At 45.8% G+C, this 14,135-nt stretch overlaps 1 protein-coding gene across 1 annotated transcript in view; it reads left to right on the forward strand.

Annotated features, from left to right (window-relative positions):
• Positions 1 to 1,981: 1,981 nt before the first annotated feature.
• EIF4E3 (eukaryotic translation initiation factor 4E family member 3) overlaps positions 1,982 to 14,135 on the forward strand; it is a 134,138-nt gene continuing 121,984 nt past the window's right edge. The window contains exon 1 of the mRNA XM_085624904.1: positions 1,982 to 3,180. Coding sequence (XP_085481030.1) covers positions 3,038 to 3,180 — 143 coding nt within the window. The 5' untranslated portion in view covers positions 1,982 to 3,037. The remainder of the gene's footprint in view (positions 3,181 to 14,135) is intronic.

Consider the following 14,135-nt stretch of genomic DNA (forward strand, 5'->3'; position numbering starts at 1 on the left):
TGCATGGTCTTTCGCCACAATTCAGAGCATGTATAGAACGAACATGCATTGTGTGGCCTTTCACCACATTTCAGAGCATGTGTAGAAGAGACATACATTGCATGGCCTTTCGCCACTCTTCAGAGCAGGTGTAGAAAAGACCTGCATTGCGTGGCCTTTCGCCACTCTTCAGAGCATGTGTAGAAACGACATGCATTTGCGTGGCCTGTCGCTACTTTGCAACGGTCACACAGAAGCCATGTGGCCAGACGCCACTCTCCACATGAAGGGAGAATCAAGGAAAAGAGAGCGTGGCACGTTGCTACATTTTGCAGAGAAGAAAAGGAGTGGAGAGATAGGAGGGTGGCAATCCTATCCCTGGAAAGCAGACGACAACAGGTGCGCAGGAGAAGTCAACAAAAGGGACCCAGAACGACTACTCGTACTATCACCTGAATGCACCTTCTAATATACGACAGCCACTGGGGAGCGGTGACGCCATTCTTCACAGTGACCGGCCAGCCACCTGTTACTGGCTGCTTAAAGGAAAGTGCATCCCTGTTTTCTTACACACGTGCCAAATAAGAAGAGCTGCACCAAGTGTCCGACGAGTATCATGACTGCAAAGATTCGCCAGTCACCCCTACTCACCGCCAGTCATCACCACCTGTTGTACAAGTCGTCTCATGGCAGCCACTCCATCCTTTGCCATGTGCATCACCACCATCCCTGGAGCATCAAGTACACCGACTGGAGTCCTGCACCATTGCCATACAGAGCAACGATCTGAAAGACCCAGTGGCCGTTTGATAACTGGCTACATCCTGATCCTGGTAGTGAGAGCATGTTCTGACCAGAACACATCCACCCCTGAAGTTGCACGAGTGACTAGACGGTGGCTCCGAGGTGGTCTTGCGGCTGTCTAGATGCAGACACGTGCAGACCCACTGCAGCCCATATACAGTCCTATGGCAACTCATCCAAGGGGCCTCCCCCAAGCGTGAGAGATAAACTTTTACTTTGCCCCACCTATGGATTACAGGAAGTAGCCAGGCCATACAACCGAAACTTCAACAGGCCACAGAATGCCACGACTTCCGTCAAGGGATCAAGCGACATCATCGTCAGGGGTTTTACAATGGACTCCACCTACGCTCCTAATGCACCTATTTTGAACTATAAGACACTCAGTGCCTCACAGCAAGAGTACACTGGACCGACGAACATCACATAGGTGGACTGTCACTCAACTGACGCACAGCTGAAAGGTCCGGACTCCATCAGCACCGTGTTCGTGTCCAGATATACCTGGTTAAAGTATAAATATGTGCCAAGATGTCCGGGTGCTCCCAGCTGCATCTGTCTACTGCTGTCCTGCGAACTACATCTCTGAACTGTGAGCCTTCAGTTATTTTTTGTTGTTTTCTCATTCCTTCTCATAGGTTGGACTCTTCTTTGTAGTGTTTCGTTTTAATAAAATTTGGGAGGAATGTTGTGTCCTGCTGGACACAGACTAGTGTTTCTGCCAGCCACTCCCTTGAGGGCTGGCCCATACACCCCCCCCCCCCCCCCACCCATCCAACACAGGCGTCACCAGTCAGGTGACCCTGCGAATAAAAGAGCCAGAGTGCACGTGCTCGTGGCCAGTCCCAGTAACCATATACTTTGCATCTGTGTTGTTAATCCTTATCACGTGGGCCTAGGGCCCACGATGCAACAGCCCCCTCTCCAGAAAAGATGGCAGTTCAAGATGCTGACCTACGCCTACATAGATAGCCCTGCACAATGAAGGACCCGCATACATCAATAGAAGCCTAACCTTCCACCAACAGGCCTAACACCTCCGCTCAGCCTCCCTCTCCATTGCAGACACCACACGGATACGTCGAGCCAATAGCGACGGACGCTCCATCTCGCACCTGGTGGCCAAGGCTTGGAACAATATCCCCCTGCACCTCAGGACTGCACCGTCACTCCTGCAATTCAGAGGAGAGCTATGACCTGGCTATTTGGTTAATCGCCTCTATGCAGCACCAAACAAACTCCAGCGCCTTCAGACCTTTGCCGCGCTCTATAAATGAGTGATTGATTGAGCAAACGTTTTCAGGGCTCGGCTCGTGCATGGGGGTCTAGGAGCCGAGACAGACTATTGGCCATGCTCTGTTTCGGCTTTCCATTCATTTGTTGGCTTGCCCACCTCTAAAGTGAATGTTTTATAAATATATACATCAAATATATATTTTAAATAATAAACTAGCACCAGGCAAAAAAATATCAATGGAGGTATTTTTACACTTAACTGCGGATTCAGTAAAGAAGGCCACTTCCTATTCAAAGATGACCGTCTGCGTTCATGCACTTCACCGTTTTGTTTATATGGCTGCAAATAACAAAGCACTTGCTCTCTCTGGGGGCAATCAGCTATTGGAGCACTCGTGACGCAGGTGTTGAGACCATCAAAAGGGTAGCGGGTAAGGCCAGTGAGTCAGCGACCCCAACTTGGGAAAGAAGAGTAGCAAAAAATAAAGAAGGACAATAACGGCAAGCGCTCTCTATTTATTTCCTACTGGTGTTTGCTAACGTGGCCGACATTTTGACTGTCCTAATTTTTTTAATGGGTACATCAACCAGTGAATGGGCAAAGTGGGGAAGTGAATACACTCAAAAACATCCAGAAAAAATATAGCAAGTATTTATAATATCAAAGCAGCAGTAGTAGTGTAAAAATACTTGAACAATGCTATAGACAGGTCAGACTCTAAATTATAATTAAAAAGCACAATATTATTGTTGTTTATTAATATTTCCATTGCAATACATATTGTATTTAATGGCCCAGTACAAAAATGTCCAGTTTGTAGTGAAGAAGACACGTACAAAGTTGTACTAGCGTGAACTTCCAAGATAGAAACGGCCGTCTTGCGCGCTATTGTGAGAGTGGCCTGTCGGGTTGTCCCTTTTCTATTTCAACCGCCTGAGGCTGGCGGCTGAGAGCCCGCTTTCACTGTCAGTACCGTCGCTGCTGCTTCTCCTTCTTCCCCACCGAGATATACCGAGTATGGCAATGCCAGCCGACCCTCCCGTGCGCTCCGAGGAGAACCGGCGGATCAACCACAAAGAGTTGGACAACATCAGTATCAATCACCAGGATTCGGAGCCCGGGATCCCTTTGAACTCTCCCTGGACCTTTTGGCTTGACAGGTAAGAGGGGTTGTATTCTCTCGTCATTGCAGTTGTGTACCCCTTCGTGCTCCGTTGCGAGGCGCCAAAGCGTCTTATCCTAGGGGCACCAGGGTATCACTACGGTGGGGAGAGTGGTTAACTGTAAGAGTGTTTGTTGTACTTGTTGTTGTGAGCCTAGGTGGGAAACGTTTTGGTGCCGTTGGAGAGTGACCAAAAGTGGTGCTCTGATCGACTGTGCAGTTTGACCGCTTTGCGGTGTTATGGATAAAGAAAGAGACGTGATAGATAAGGCAAGCTTAAGTTCAAGTGGTTGATATAATTTGTGTTGATTATTGAAGATTTTTCAACCTAACATGTAAGTTGTTTATACCATCACACTGTTGTTAATTCAAGGCACTGTAAATATTGTTGGTTTTGGGGAGGTTGGTTATAGGCAGAGACAGGAAGACTGCCGTGTGTAAAGGGGATAGAAAATAAAGATATGTATATGGGTCAAGTACTAGACATGGGCAAGCCAGCAAATTCTTAAGCAGAGGTCAGGCTTGGCAGTAAGAGCCAAAACATGAGTCAAGCCATAAAAATACTTGGCATGTAAAAGATACAGTCCACACCTTGTAAAAATATGGTGGACTCTGAAATGAAACATGTTTTTCTTGAATGCTTGTTTTAACTGTAATGCATACTGTGATATCATTGCTTTGCTAGCTGTTAAAATGGTAATTTTTTTAAAACATGAACATCCCTCGCGCTCCCCCCCCCCCCCCCCCCCCCCATGTCCTGTCACTGCTACAAATAAGCCAAGGGGTGTTCGTTTGTTTCAGGAACTCTATACATGGCTAATATTGTTATATGTCAAGCTACATTATTATCTTGTAAACCATACACAACTTTTCTTTTTATACTATACACAACCGAATCAGTGTGTTAATTGGGCCTGTGCTGTCAAGTACTGAGTACCTGAACTTCATATTTTAAGATAGACAGTACCTGCATTTCTTAGCACAGGTGTATTACTTTTTAATTGACGAGAACCAGCTCATTCTCAGAAACATATGGGTGCTCTGGTATAGGGTATCTGCACTTCTATTTTTTCACTTCAAGCTCTGAACTGAATTGCGTAAGTGTTCTCACATCTGACACACAGTCAAAATAAGGCACAGTGATGCAAAGTTGAGGTTGCCTAAGGTCACACAACTTCAAGTGGGGAAATAACTTGAATCTAGATTTCCTAGTTTAATATTGTGATGTTTAACCTCTTGATCAATATCTTCTTCTTGCACATTATTTTACTAACAGCGGACAGTGTTTTTCTTTTCCCTGTTCTAAATTAGTACAATGTTTTCAATAAGTAGGGGTAGCCCATTGTAATGCAATCTGACGTAATACAGATTTAAACTGTCAAAGATAAGTGGAAGGTAAGGTAGGAAATTATTTTGATATTAATTTGTGTCTTTCCCTGAAATAGTAAAGAGAGAGCTTAGCTCCTCTAGCGCAGCTTTTATATAGATTAGCAAAACCGAGTGCACTAACATCCTGCAGTTTGTTCTTGGTTAAAGGTCATAAGTGAACATTATGTATGTTGTAGCTCAGCTTCCAACAGATTTGCACACAACAGTAAAGCACATTTTTAGAAACCATTCATTTAGCTATCCTCCACTTATCAGACTTCGCCTTTTAAAACTGTTTTAGGTTGGGGAAAGTGTCAGTGTGTGGGATGCTTTGCTCAGCTTTATTTTGACTCCTCATCCCCTCTGTACAGTGGTCATTCAGACATTGGGTTCGAGCCAACTCAGCTTGACTTTCCCTATGAAGAAGTAGGGAAAGAACAGTTATATTGAGGGCTTAAAGAGTAGTAAGTGAATATTTTTTGTTTAGATTTCTTAAAATCGGCTACAAAAATACGCTTGAAGAAAACAAAAGCAATACAACTAAAATATTCATATACAATGCCATACTGTTAAAAAACTTATAAAAATACCCTGCTATTAAGAACAACAACACAAAAGAATCCAATATTAAATCTTACCATAAAAGAAAGATTGTGCATTGTTATCAAACATTCATAAAATGGTCAGATTACATGTTTGCGGTGCTCTTCTGTTACAGACCTACATTTAATCTCACACCCAATTATTTTCCCTGAGTTAATTTTATGGTTTATTATTTTTTTTACTAAAGTCTCAAGGAGAGGCGGGACACAGCCAGGTGCCTACAACCCTAAAGGGCCGGCAGCGCACTCCCGCTGAGAAGGAAAATGTACAAAGCTTTTGCCTGCAGCCCATGGTTCAGCAGCAGTGCAGAAAAATGCGGCGATATATAACAAACCTCTAAAAACACTCCACCCCCTTCCATATCCTTCCAGACGAGAGACTAAGTGAAGGGTGTTATGGATCAGTAATGTCTATTGTTGGTGAGTGGTAGAGCCGGTATCCAAGGGAAATTAAGTAGAGGTATAAGGCGCTGATGTGTCGGGAATGGGGAGTAGGTGCAAGAGCTTTAGATAGGTGAGGCAGGTCAGTTTGTTGAATCCTGTGGATAGGATGCAAATGAAGGGAGCCCATTTTGTGTCGTAATCATCCTCTCTGATCTAATGTGAGTGATATTTTCTCCATTCCTAGAATGAACCGTGGTTTGTGCAACCAAGCCATGTATTGTGGAGTCTTAGCAGTTCCCCAAAAGCGAGTATTACTTGGTGTGCTGCACCTAGCACCAGTGCCATGTGTTTTCAGTGGCTGAAATAAAGGGGAAACGTACGGGTGATGGGGAGCCTAAGGATTGTGTAAGCTGGGAACCTAGGAATGGAGGTCCTGAATGCATTGTCAATATCGTCTAAGACCTGTTCCCAAAAGTGTGTAAATTGGGTGAGTGCCACAACAGAGGGAGAAGAGAGCTTGTCCCTCCACAGCCCCTCCAGAACTCTTAGATTGCTCGGAGTGCCAAGCGCTGAATCTCGCCGGGGTCAGGTACCAGTAGTATACTATCTTTGAGGCTGACTCCGTGCTTTAGATGTTGTGTGGTATGGTGTGCTCTGTAGCAAATGTCCGCACATTCTGCGTCCAAGAATGACCTGCCAATCTCTACCTCCCACCTCCTCTACCCAGGCGTGTGGGTGATGGGTCCCCCCGACATGAATGGCGTACAGTTCTGTAATTAGTCATCTGTCGTTGTCCTTGCTAACTAACCATTTTTCAAAGGAAAATAGGGGCCTCCCTGCATGAGGCCTAATAGAGGACTGCAGCACCCAATGGCAGACTTGGAGGTATAGGAAACGAGCAACCTTCTCTTGGCCATAGTCTGCCTTGAGCTGATCAAAGGGAATTATCCCTTTATGGTCAAACGGACATCCTATCCGTTTACAGCCCTCTACGTGCTAGCGCCAGAACCGCTCAAAGTGGAGCCCTGGGGTGAAGTCTGGGTTATGAAAAATTTGTGTCATGGGGAAGGAAAGGTCATCAAACCAGACTTTACTGCTACAGCGTCCCATACATGAATAGAGCTCGTAACAGAGGAAGAAGAGAGTCCCCAAGCTCTGTGCCTCTTAGGGAACCATGGTTCCTTCCAGATGTGGGAGCCAGCCACCACCTGGTCTGTGACACACCAGTGCTTTTCCGTGAGTGGTCTGCTCCATTCCACTAGGAACCGCAATTGCGACGCCTGATAATACCACTAGAGGGAGGTCACGGCAAGGCCACCTTCGTGCGTAGAGCGATGGATGAGATGTTTGTGTAGGTCTGGTTTGCCCCCACCACCCCGCTATAAACATGTTAATGTTTGCCTGTAGTGATGGGAGTGCATACTTGGGTGGAGTCAGTGGTAGAGCCTGGATAAGATCTAGAATACTTGGTAGAATGGTAATTTTTATGGCTGCGATTCTGCCAAACCAGGAGAGTCCCAGACTTTCTCAACTGCCTATGTCTGCCTTATTTTGTCTGGTCATGGTGTCGTAGTCAAGGGTGATGGTTTCAGTGATAGATCTGCCTGTTGGATCACGAGGTATGGAATGGAGTTCGAGGCCCGCTCAAATGGGAATTGAGTCCGCAATATAGCCTCATTGTGTGCTAGAACGAGAGATTTTGAATTTGCGATTTTTGCATATTGACCTTGAAGCCAGAAAAGTAGCTAAAAGTTTGAAGATCTGCGACCAGAGCATGGAGAGGTCATAGGGTCAGTGACTGGCAAGATGACGTCATCAGCGTAGAGTCCGATTTAAGTTTCACTTCCTAAATGGATACCTGAGATGTCAGGGTGAGCACGTATGTGTTGGCCTAGGGGCTCCATATACAGAACAAAAAGGAAGGGGGAAAGGGGGCAGACCTGGCGAGTGCCCCAGCAGACTGGGAAGGGCAAGGAAGAAAGCCTGTTAACGCGGACCGTAGCCCTGTGGGAGTTGTAAATGCTTCTGACCCATCTCAGAAATCGAGTACCAAAGCCAAACTAGTTCCAGAGTTTAAAAAAAAAAGGAATGGCCATTGAACTCTGAACGCCTTCTTAGCGTCGATTGAGAGCATAAGGGCCTCCTTTTGCGTCTTTGACACTTTGTCAAACAGATGGTAGATACGCCTAATGTTTTCACCACGTTGTCGCCCCGGTATGAAGCCTGTCTGCTTTGGGGAAATCAGTCCCTGCATGAATAGGTTGAATCTGTGTGCTAGAATGCTCGTAAATAGTTTGGCGTCAACATTCAGGAGGGATATGGGTCTGTATGACCCGCAGCGTGTTGTTTTTGTATGACCCGCAGAGTGTCTGGTCTTTGCCAGACTTGAGGATGACCGATATGGAAGCTTCCAGCATAGAATCTGTAAGGGAACCCATGGAGGCAAAAGAGTTAAATAGTCATATGTGGCTTGGAGCTAGTTTTTGGGAGAAGGCTTTGTAAAATTTAGGAGTGAAGCAGTCAGGACACGAGGGCTTTATTTGCTTGAGGCAAGCGATTGCCGAGACCACTTCTTCCATACGTATAGATGTATCTAGTCAAGTCAGCCGATTTCGGAGGGAGCAGAGTTGGAGGATTGGAAGCGAGATAGTCGGAGGGATTAGCGGAGGCCCCTGTGGGTTCTGTGTATAGAGATTTGTAGAAAGTTTGAAAAGTGTCGGTGATCGGAGGGTCTGAGTGTGCTTCTGTAGTCTGAGTCTGGCGTATCATCCCAATGGACCCATATTGTATCTTAGCTCGTAAGCGGTGGGCCAACATTCTCCCATATCGGTTGCTACCTAAGTAGAACTTGTCTCTCAGGTTGACGAGGGCGTATTTTGCCCTGTCGAAGTCTAGTGCCTAAGAAGCAAACCAGTTTGCTCTACTTTTCTCCACACCCGTTGAGCCCTAGTGCGTTTATGAATTGCCTCCAGTTTGAACACTTACGATTCGACAACCTCCTGCTTCTCCTTCCGGAAGCGGTTTTCTAAGGCAGATATAGCAATAAATTCCCCCTCTGACTAGCAACTTCAGGGCTTCTCAAAGGGAGCATCGGGCTACCTGTGTAGTGCCATTGGTCTGCTGTTAAACGATTGTCTTCCGTATAGCGGTGACCGTGGAGGTGGAGGGGGACTGGAGTAGCGAATATCTGAGGTGCCAGTGTGGAGTGTTCATCTGTTTAGTGCTGATGCGTATGGTGTTTAACGGTGCGTAGTCCGAGAGTCATCAAGGGGCAATCATGGAGTCGCCCACCAAAGTCTTGAGAGCAGGGGTTGCTAAAAAATAATCAATTTGGACATAGGTTTTGTGCACTGCAGTATAGTATGTGTAGTCCCTAGTAGCAGGGTGCAATACACGCCAAACATCAGTCGTCAGCTAGCCAGTGGAGACCCTGGGGTGTAAAGGCCCCAGCTTGGTTAGAGCACTGGCCGCAACCGTCCAGGTAATTTTCCATGACCAAATTTAGAGGACCCCCCGCCCCCATCGGTAGACCTGCATCGGGAGTTTAAAGTAAGGGGGTTACTGCATTTATGAGAGAGGCTTGCGCATATATTTGCTTATGTGATTTGAAAGGTAATGAGACGAAGCCGATATGCGAGAAACCGGCCCTGTGTCGCAGCAACCTTGGAGAAGATGTCGCCCCTGAACTGAGAGGAAAACAAAATGGCTACCCCACTCCTCTTTGAGAAATTGGAGGACCAGAGCTGTCGCGGAAACCAGCGCGATTGCAAGCGATGTACATCTTTAGGTCATAAATGTGTTTCCTGAAAGTAGACCTATATCGCTCCAAGAGCCTTTCATTAAGTGGAATTGTTAAGGCCCATAACATTAATTTCCAGGGCTATCCATTCCATCAAAGGTGTGCTAAGGTCAAGTAAGGCACAGAGGAGTGGGGTCGGGAGCATGGTATGGGACACTTAGCGAAAGAACCGACAATACACCCATTCCAAGAGCGTGTGCAAAAGGAAGGAATGACAGCCCCAAGAACAAATGGAACAATAAAAAAGTAACCTACATGATGCACTAAGTCAAAGTCCATCAACAATGGTAGACAACAGTCGAGCGGGCCAAAGGCATGGAGTATAACAGTCCAGCAAGAGAGGGGGGGGGTTCTTAAGGCTGCCTGCATTGTGTGATGCGGCCCACCCTCTGTCCCCAACGCCCTCCTGCCTGTGAAAGCAGAGGTGTCATAAACGAATTCCTCGTTATCAGGACCCCACTGGCTGCTCGGCATCTCCTGCCAGTGTTTGAAGCTATGAGTGTCTTCCTTTGGCCATAGTTGCAAGGTCCGGTTTTACTCCAGTGGGAGGACCCCTGCCTGGTATGTTGCCACAGTTTCTTTATGTCTGGCGAGTCGTTGCAGCCATCATTCGTGTCGCGGGCCGTAATGCCAAGTATGTTGCAGGCCTCTGAACAATCGTAACTGGGGCAGTTTTCCACTGTGACGAAATGTGATCCGGAAGGGGTTGCCCCTGGAGTATGATATGCCAGCCTCACAAAGGTGATCTGTAATGGGGCAGATGTTTCAGTGTTTCTGGAGAGTTGTTGTGGACAAGTCTTGGTACTACACTGGGGTGTGGCCCCGGAAGTGAAACAGATGCATCTCCTGTGCTTTGCGGAGAATACTCTTTCACCTGGAAGTCAAGCACACAAACCAGAATATCAGCAGGGGGCAGTATTGCCCAGTCTCTCTGTTCCCACGCAATGGCTCAAGTTTGAGGTCTGTGGCGTCTAACAATCGTAGTATGTGGTGAAACAAGGCCTCTACATATTCTCTGAGGTCGGGACTGCCTCAAGCGGTTTTCTTAGTCCTCGGCATAAGCTTGTACATAGACTATTGTTGCTTCAGGTGCAGGGCTACTTGTAACCATTTGATCTCATTGCCTCCAGTCACGCAGTCTTCCATAGCAGACACCCTGTCGCCGACCTCTTCAAGCTCCTGTCGAACTTCCCAATGGTCCGCAGAGAGATCACTCTTCACCTCTTGCCTTGCACAAACAAAGCGCAGCCCCGTGTTTCAACTATGAAAGTGGGCACCGTGCATGCAAAAGTTAAGCGCATGATGCCTGTGAAGTGAGTAGTATGTTTTTACAATATTTATACGGCGACGGTGCATAAACAAAGGCGCACGGCTGCCATTGTTTAAATGAATGCACTGTATGTGGCGCCTTAATAAACAAGACTGTTTGCTAACCTGAATCCGGCGAGCCGCGCATAAAGAAAGAGACGCAGCCACCATTGTTAAAGTGAAAGCGCAGCATGGGGTGCTTAAAAAAATTAAAGACTTTCTGTCTTTAAACTGTAAAATTAAAAAAAATGGCGCTGCCACTGCCAGAAGCTTAGTAAAAAGAACAGCGACCTATGAGAGGTGGTCCAGCACTGTTGTGGGAGTGGTGGGGTGGCATGGCAAATGAAGCTGCCAGAACCGAAGTAAAGAGAACAATTAAGGAGCAGAGGCACGCCAACAAAAAGAAGAGTGCAGTCAAAGGTTTTCTAAATAACCATGACAAGTAAGATACACATAATGGGGCTTTCATGGTAGGTAACAATAAAAACAAGCATTTGCAATGCAGTAGGTCTAGCATTTACGTGAGTTTGAGCTATTGGCATTGTAAATGACAATGCCTTTTATTTATGTTTTGGTTTTTAAAACATAAATAAAAGGCATTGTCATTTACAATGGTGCCAAGAGCTTAAACTATCGGAAATGCAAGACCTATTGCATTGAAAATGCTTTTTTCTTTTAGTTACAGCACTACCTAAGAGTGCATTTGCTTGCAGACAGTCTTCCTCCAACCCTTCAGTGCCAAACCGCACCAGCTCCATGTTATTGCTTGCCCCCTTCACTCCCAGTATTATTGGTTGCCCCTTTTACCATCCCGCCCCAATCCGTATTGTTGCTTTACCCCATACCACAATTCCAGTGTTATTGCTTGCCCCCTACAACACTCCATTACTAGCAGGAAAAAAAGAATTGGCAAAGCTAATGGGTCATACTTGCATCAGAGCTATTCGCTTAGTATTTTGCTTAGCTGTGTAGCATCGTAGCTACTGTGTAGCGCTGCGGATAGTAAAGAAAAAAGCACTATGACGCAGCCGGTGCTGACCATGTCATAGCGCTTTTATTTCCTTTACTTTCTCTCTCACACACAAACACAAAACACACACAACATACTGACAAAGCCCTTGCGTATGTGGTACCTAATGGCTTTGCCAATGCGAGTCAGTATTAGCAACAAGCACTGGCAAACCAAAAAGGATGCCTAACATCTCTTAAAGGTGAGAACTTGTTTGCTTGCCTAGCTATTTCTCCTACTCTTGTTTGGGTTCAAAGCTTCTTTAAAGACTGGACCTCTCCCTTCTGTAGACACCATTAGTTCTTCCTGTCACAGCTATCTTGCAGTGGCTCTTAAGGTTAAGACAATTGCTCACTGTACTGGGTTACACTCCTATCTAGTTTTCGTTTATTTGTTAAGACTTGAAAGTCTGTAAAAATCTCACTGTCTAAACAAAGAGCCCCCCTTCCCTCCCGCAGCAAAGAAAGGCAGAAGTGCCCAGTGTAATGACTTCCATGCGTCCCGCTATTACCAGTTCTAAAGAGATCTGGGAACACCCCTCCCTCCCGCCAACTAGAACTGTGTTTGTGACTTGTGCGTAAGGAAGGTGGGGCAGGGGTCCGGTTATGTTTAGCTGCCTCTACGTTGATCTTGGAAGTGCACCAGAAATAACAACCAGCCCCACCCCCGCCCGCCCCCACAACCTGAAAAATGACCAGCTCTGCGCTTGTATCTGCCGGGCACAGGATCAGATCGGTTCCTTGTGCTGGTGGGCACATAAGCAGCCATGTATGCCACGCATCGCCCTCCCCGCACCAGCCCTGTGTTTAATATTGTGGTGGGTACAGGTGGTTACAGTAATATGACCCCTCGCAGCTCGCTTCGAAGTGAGTAACTAGCAAAGATATGCCCAGGGGGGAACCTAGCTAGTTCTCCTACTTTTGTTTGGGTTCAAAGCTTCAAAACAACTTCGGCTTAGTTACCACCAACGTATCCACAGCACAGAGAGTTCACAGTGATTTCTTCAAGGTTTCTTCCTTCGACTGGACTGTGTGTGTGTGTGCTGCGTGTGTGCTGCGTGTGTGCTGCACTGCTTTTACCGGCGACTCCTAAACTGGTCCGTATCGGCAGGCTGCAGAAGACGTTGGTCGCAGCAGGCAGGGAGTGCGGAGTCTGAGTTACACTGGCTCCGTTGTCTGGCAGCTACCGTCAGTGTCCCAAGATGGGGGATGCTGGGACTTGCAGTTCTTTCGGGCCACCGGGCCTCCACCAATGGGGGAAATGCAGGTAGCATTCAAAAGAGGAACTGCGCAGTAACACCAGTAATGTTTGTTTGGCATCTGATGAAGGCAATATGCTGAAACGCGTCATGGTAAGGAATGAATGAATTACCTACCTGCTTGCAGACCGCTGTTATTCCCTGTTGTTTTGCATCGCGGCAACTTGTGTGGAGATAGATATATATTCACTGAAAAAACCATAGGTTTCACACATGTTATAGTTAGCTGGACATTTCACTCATAAAAAAAACATTGAAATTCCCCCGTTATAGTTAGTTCAGCCAACTATAACTCGCGCGACCGCAATCCACTGCTGATGACGTCACATATTACATCACTGTATTCACTAAGATACTGTTAATAAGTCAGTTATACAATTAATTTTACAAAAATAAACATCCATTTAGACACTTATTTACCCATTTATTCTTCCATTAAACTTTAGATATACATATATAAAAAATATTTATTTTTCAGAAAGACCCATATTCACTGGATGATGTCATCAGTGATGTCACTGACCATGTCATGAGTGATGTAATATGTGACGTCATCAGCAGTGGATTGCGGTCGCGTGAGTTATAGTTAGCTGAACTAACTATAACGGGGGAATTTCAATGGTTGTTTACGAGTGAAATGTCCAGCTAACTATAACGTGTGAAACCTATGGTTTTTTCAGTGAATTTGTACGGTTTTTTAAATGCTAATTTATGTATGTATGTATTATATTTTTTATCTATTTATTTTACAATAAACTACCTATGTATATAATTATAGATTGACTGTATCCTGTAATATGGAATGGCTCAGCTCTTTTTATTTTTTTATTTTTATTTGGATAAAGTTGAACAGCATAGTTAATATCTTCTATAAACTTATAAACAGTTTAAAATGTTTTTTTTTTTTTTTAGGGTGTTTCACCGTGCGCGCACCCCGCGATTTTTTTGAAAAAAAAACAAAAGTTTTTTTCACCCTTCAGGGTCCTTCAGGGACCCCCTGACAAAGGCTAGGGGGTCAGGAACTCTCTACCCTGCCCCCTTTTCACGTTCTCCACCTCTCTTTTTCACTGTCACACACAAAATGGCGTCCGACACTTCCTGATTTCGACCCATTCGAATGTGGACTGACATCTAACCACCAATCAGAATTACGCTCGCGGACATTTGGTGCACGCACCGTGCGCGCATATAGATATTTATGTACTTTTAACTGCAATTTTCTCAG

This window comes from Triturus cristatus, chromosome 9 (genome assembly GCF_964204655.1).
Source record: "Triturus cristatus chromosome 9, aTriCri1.1, whole genome shotgun sequence".
Taxonomy (NCBI): Eukaryota; Metazoa; Chordata; class Amphibia; order Caudata; family Salamandridae; genus Triturus; species Triturus cristatus.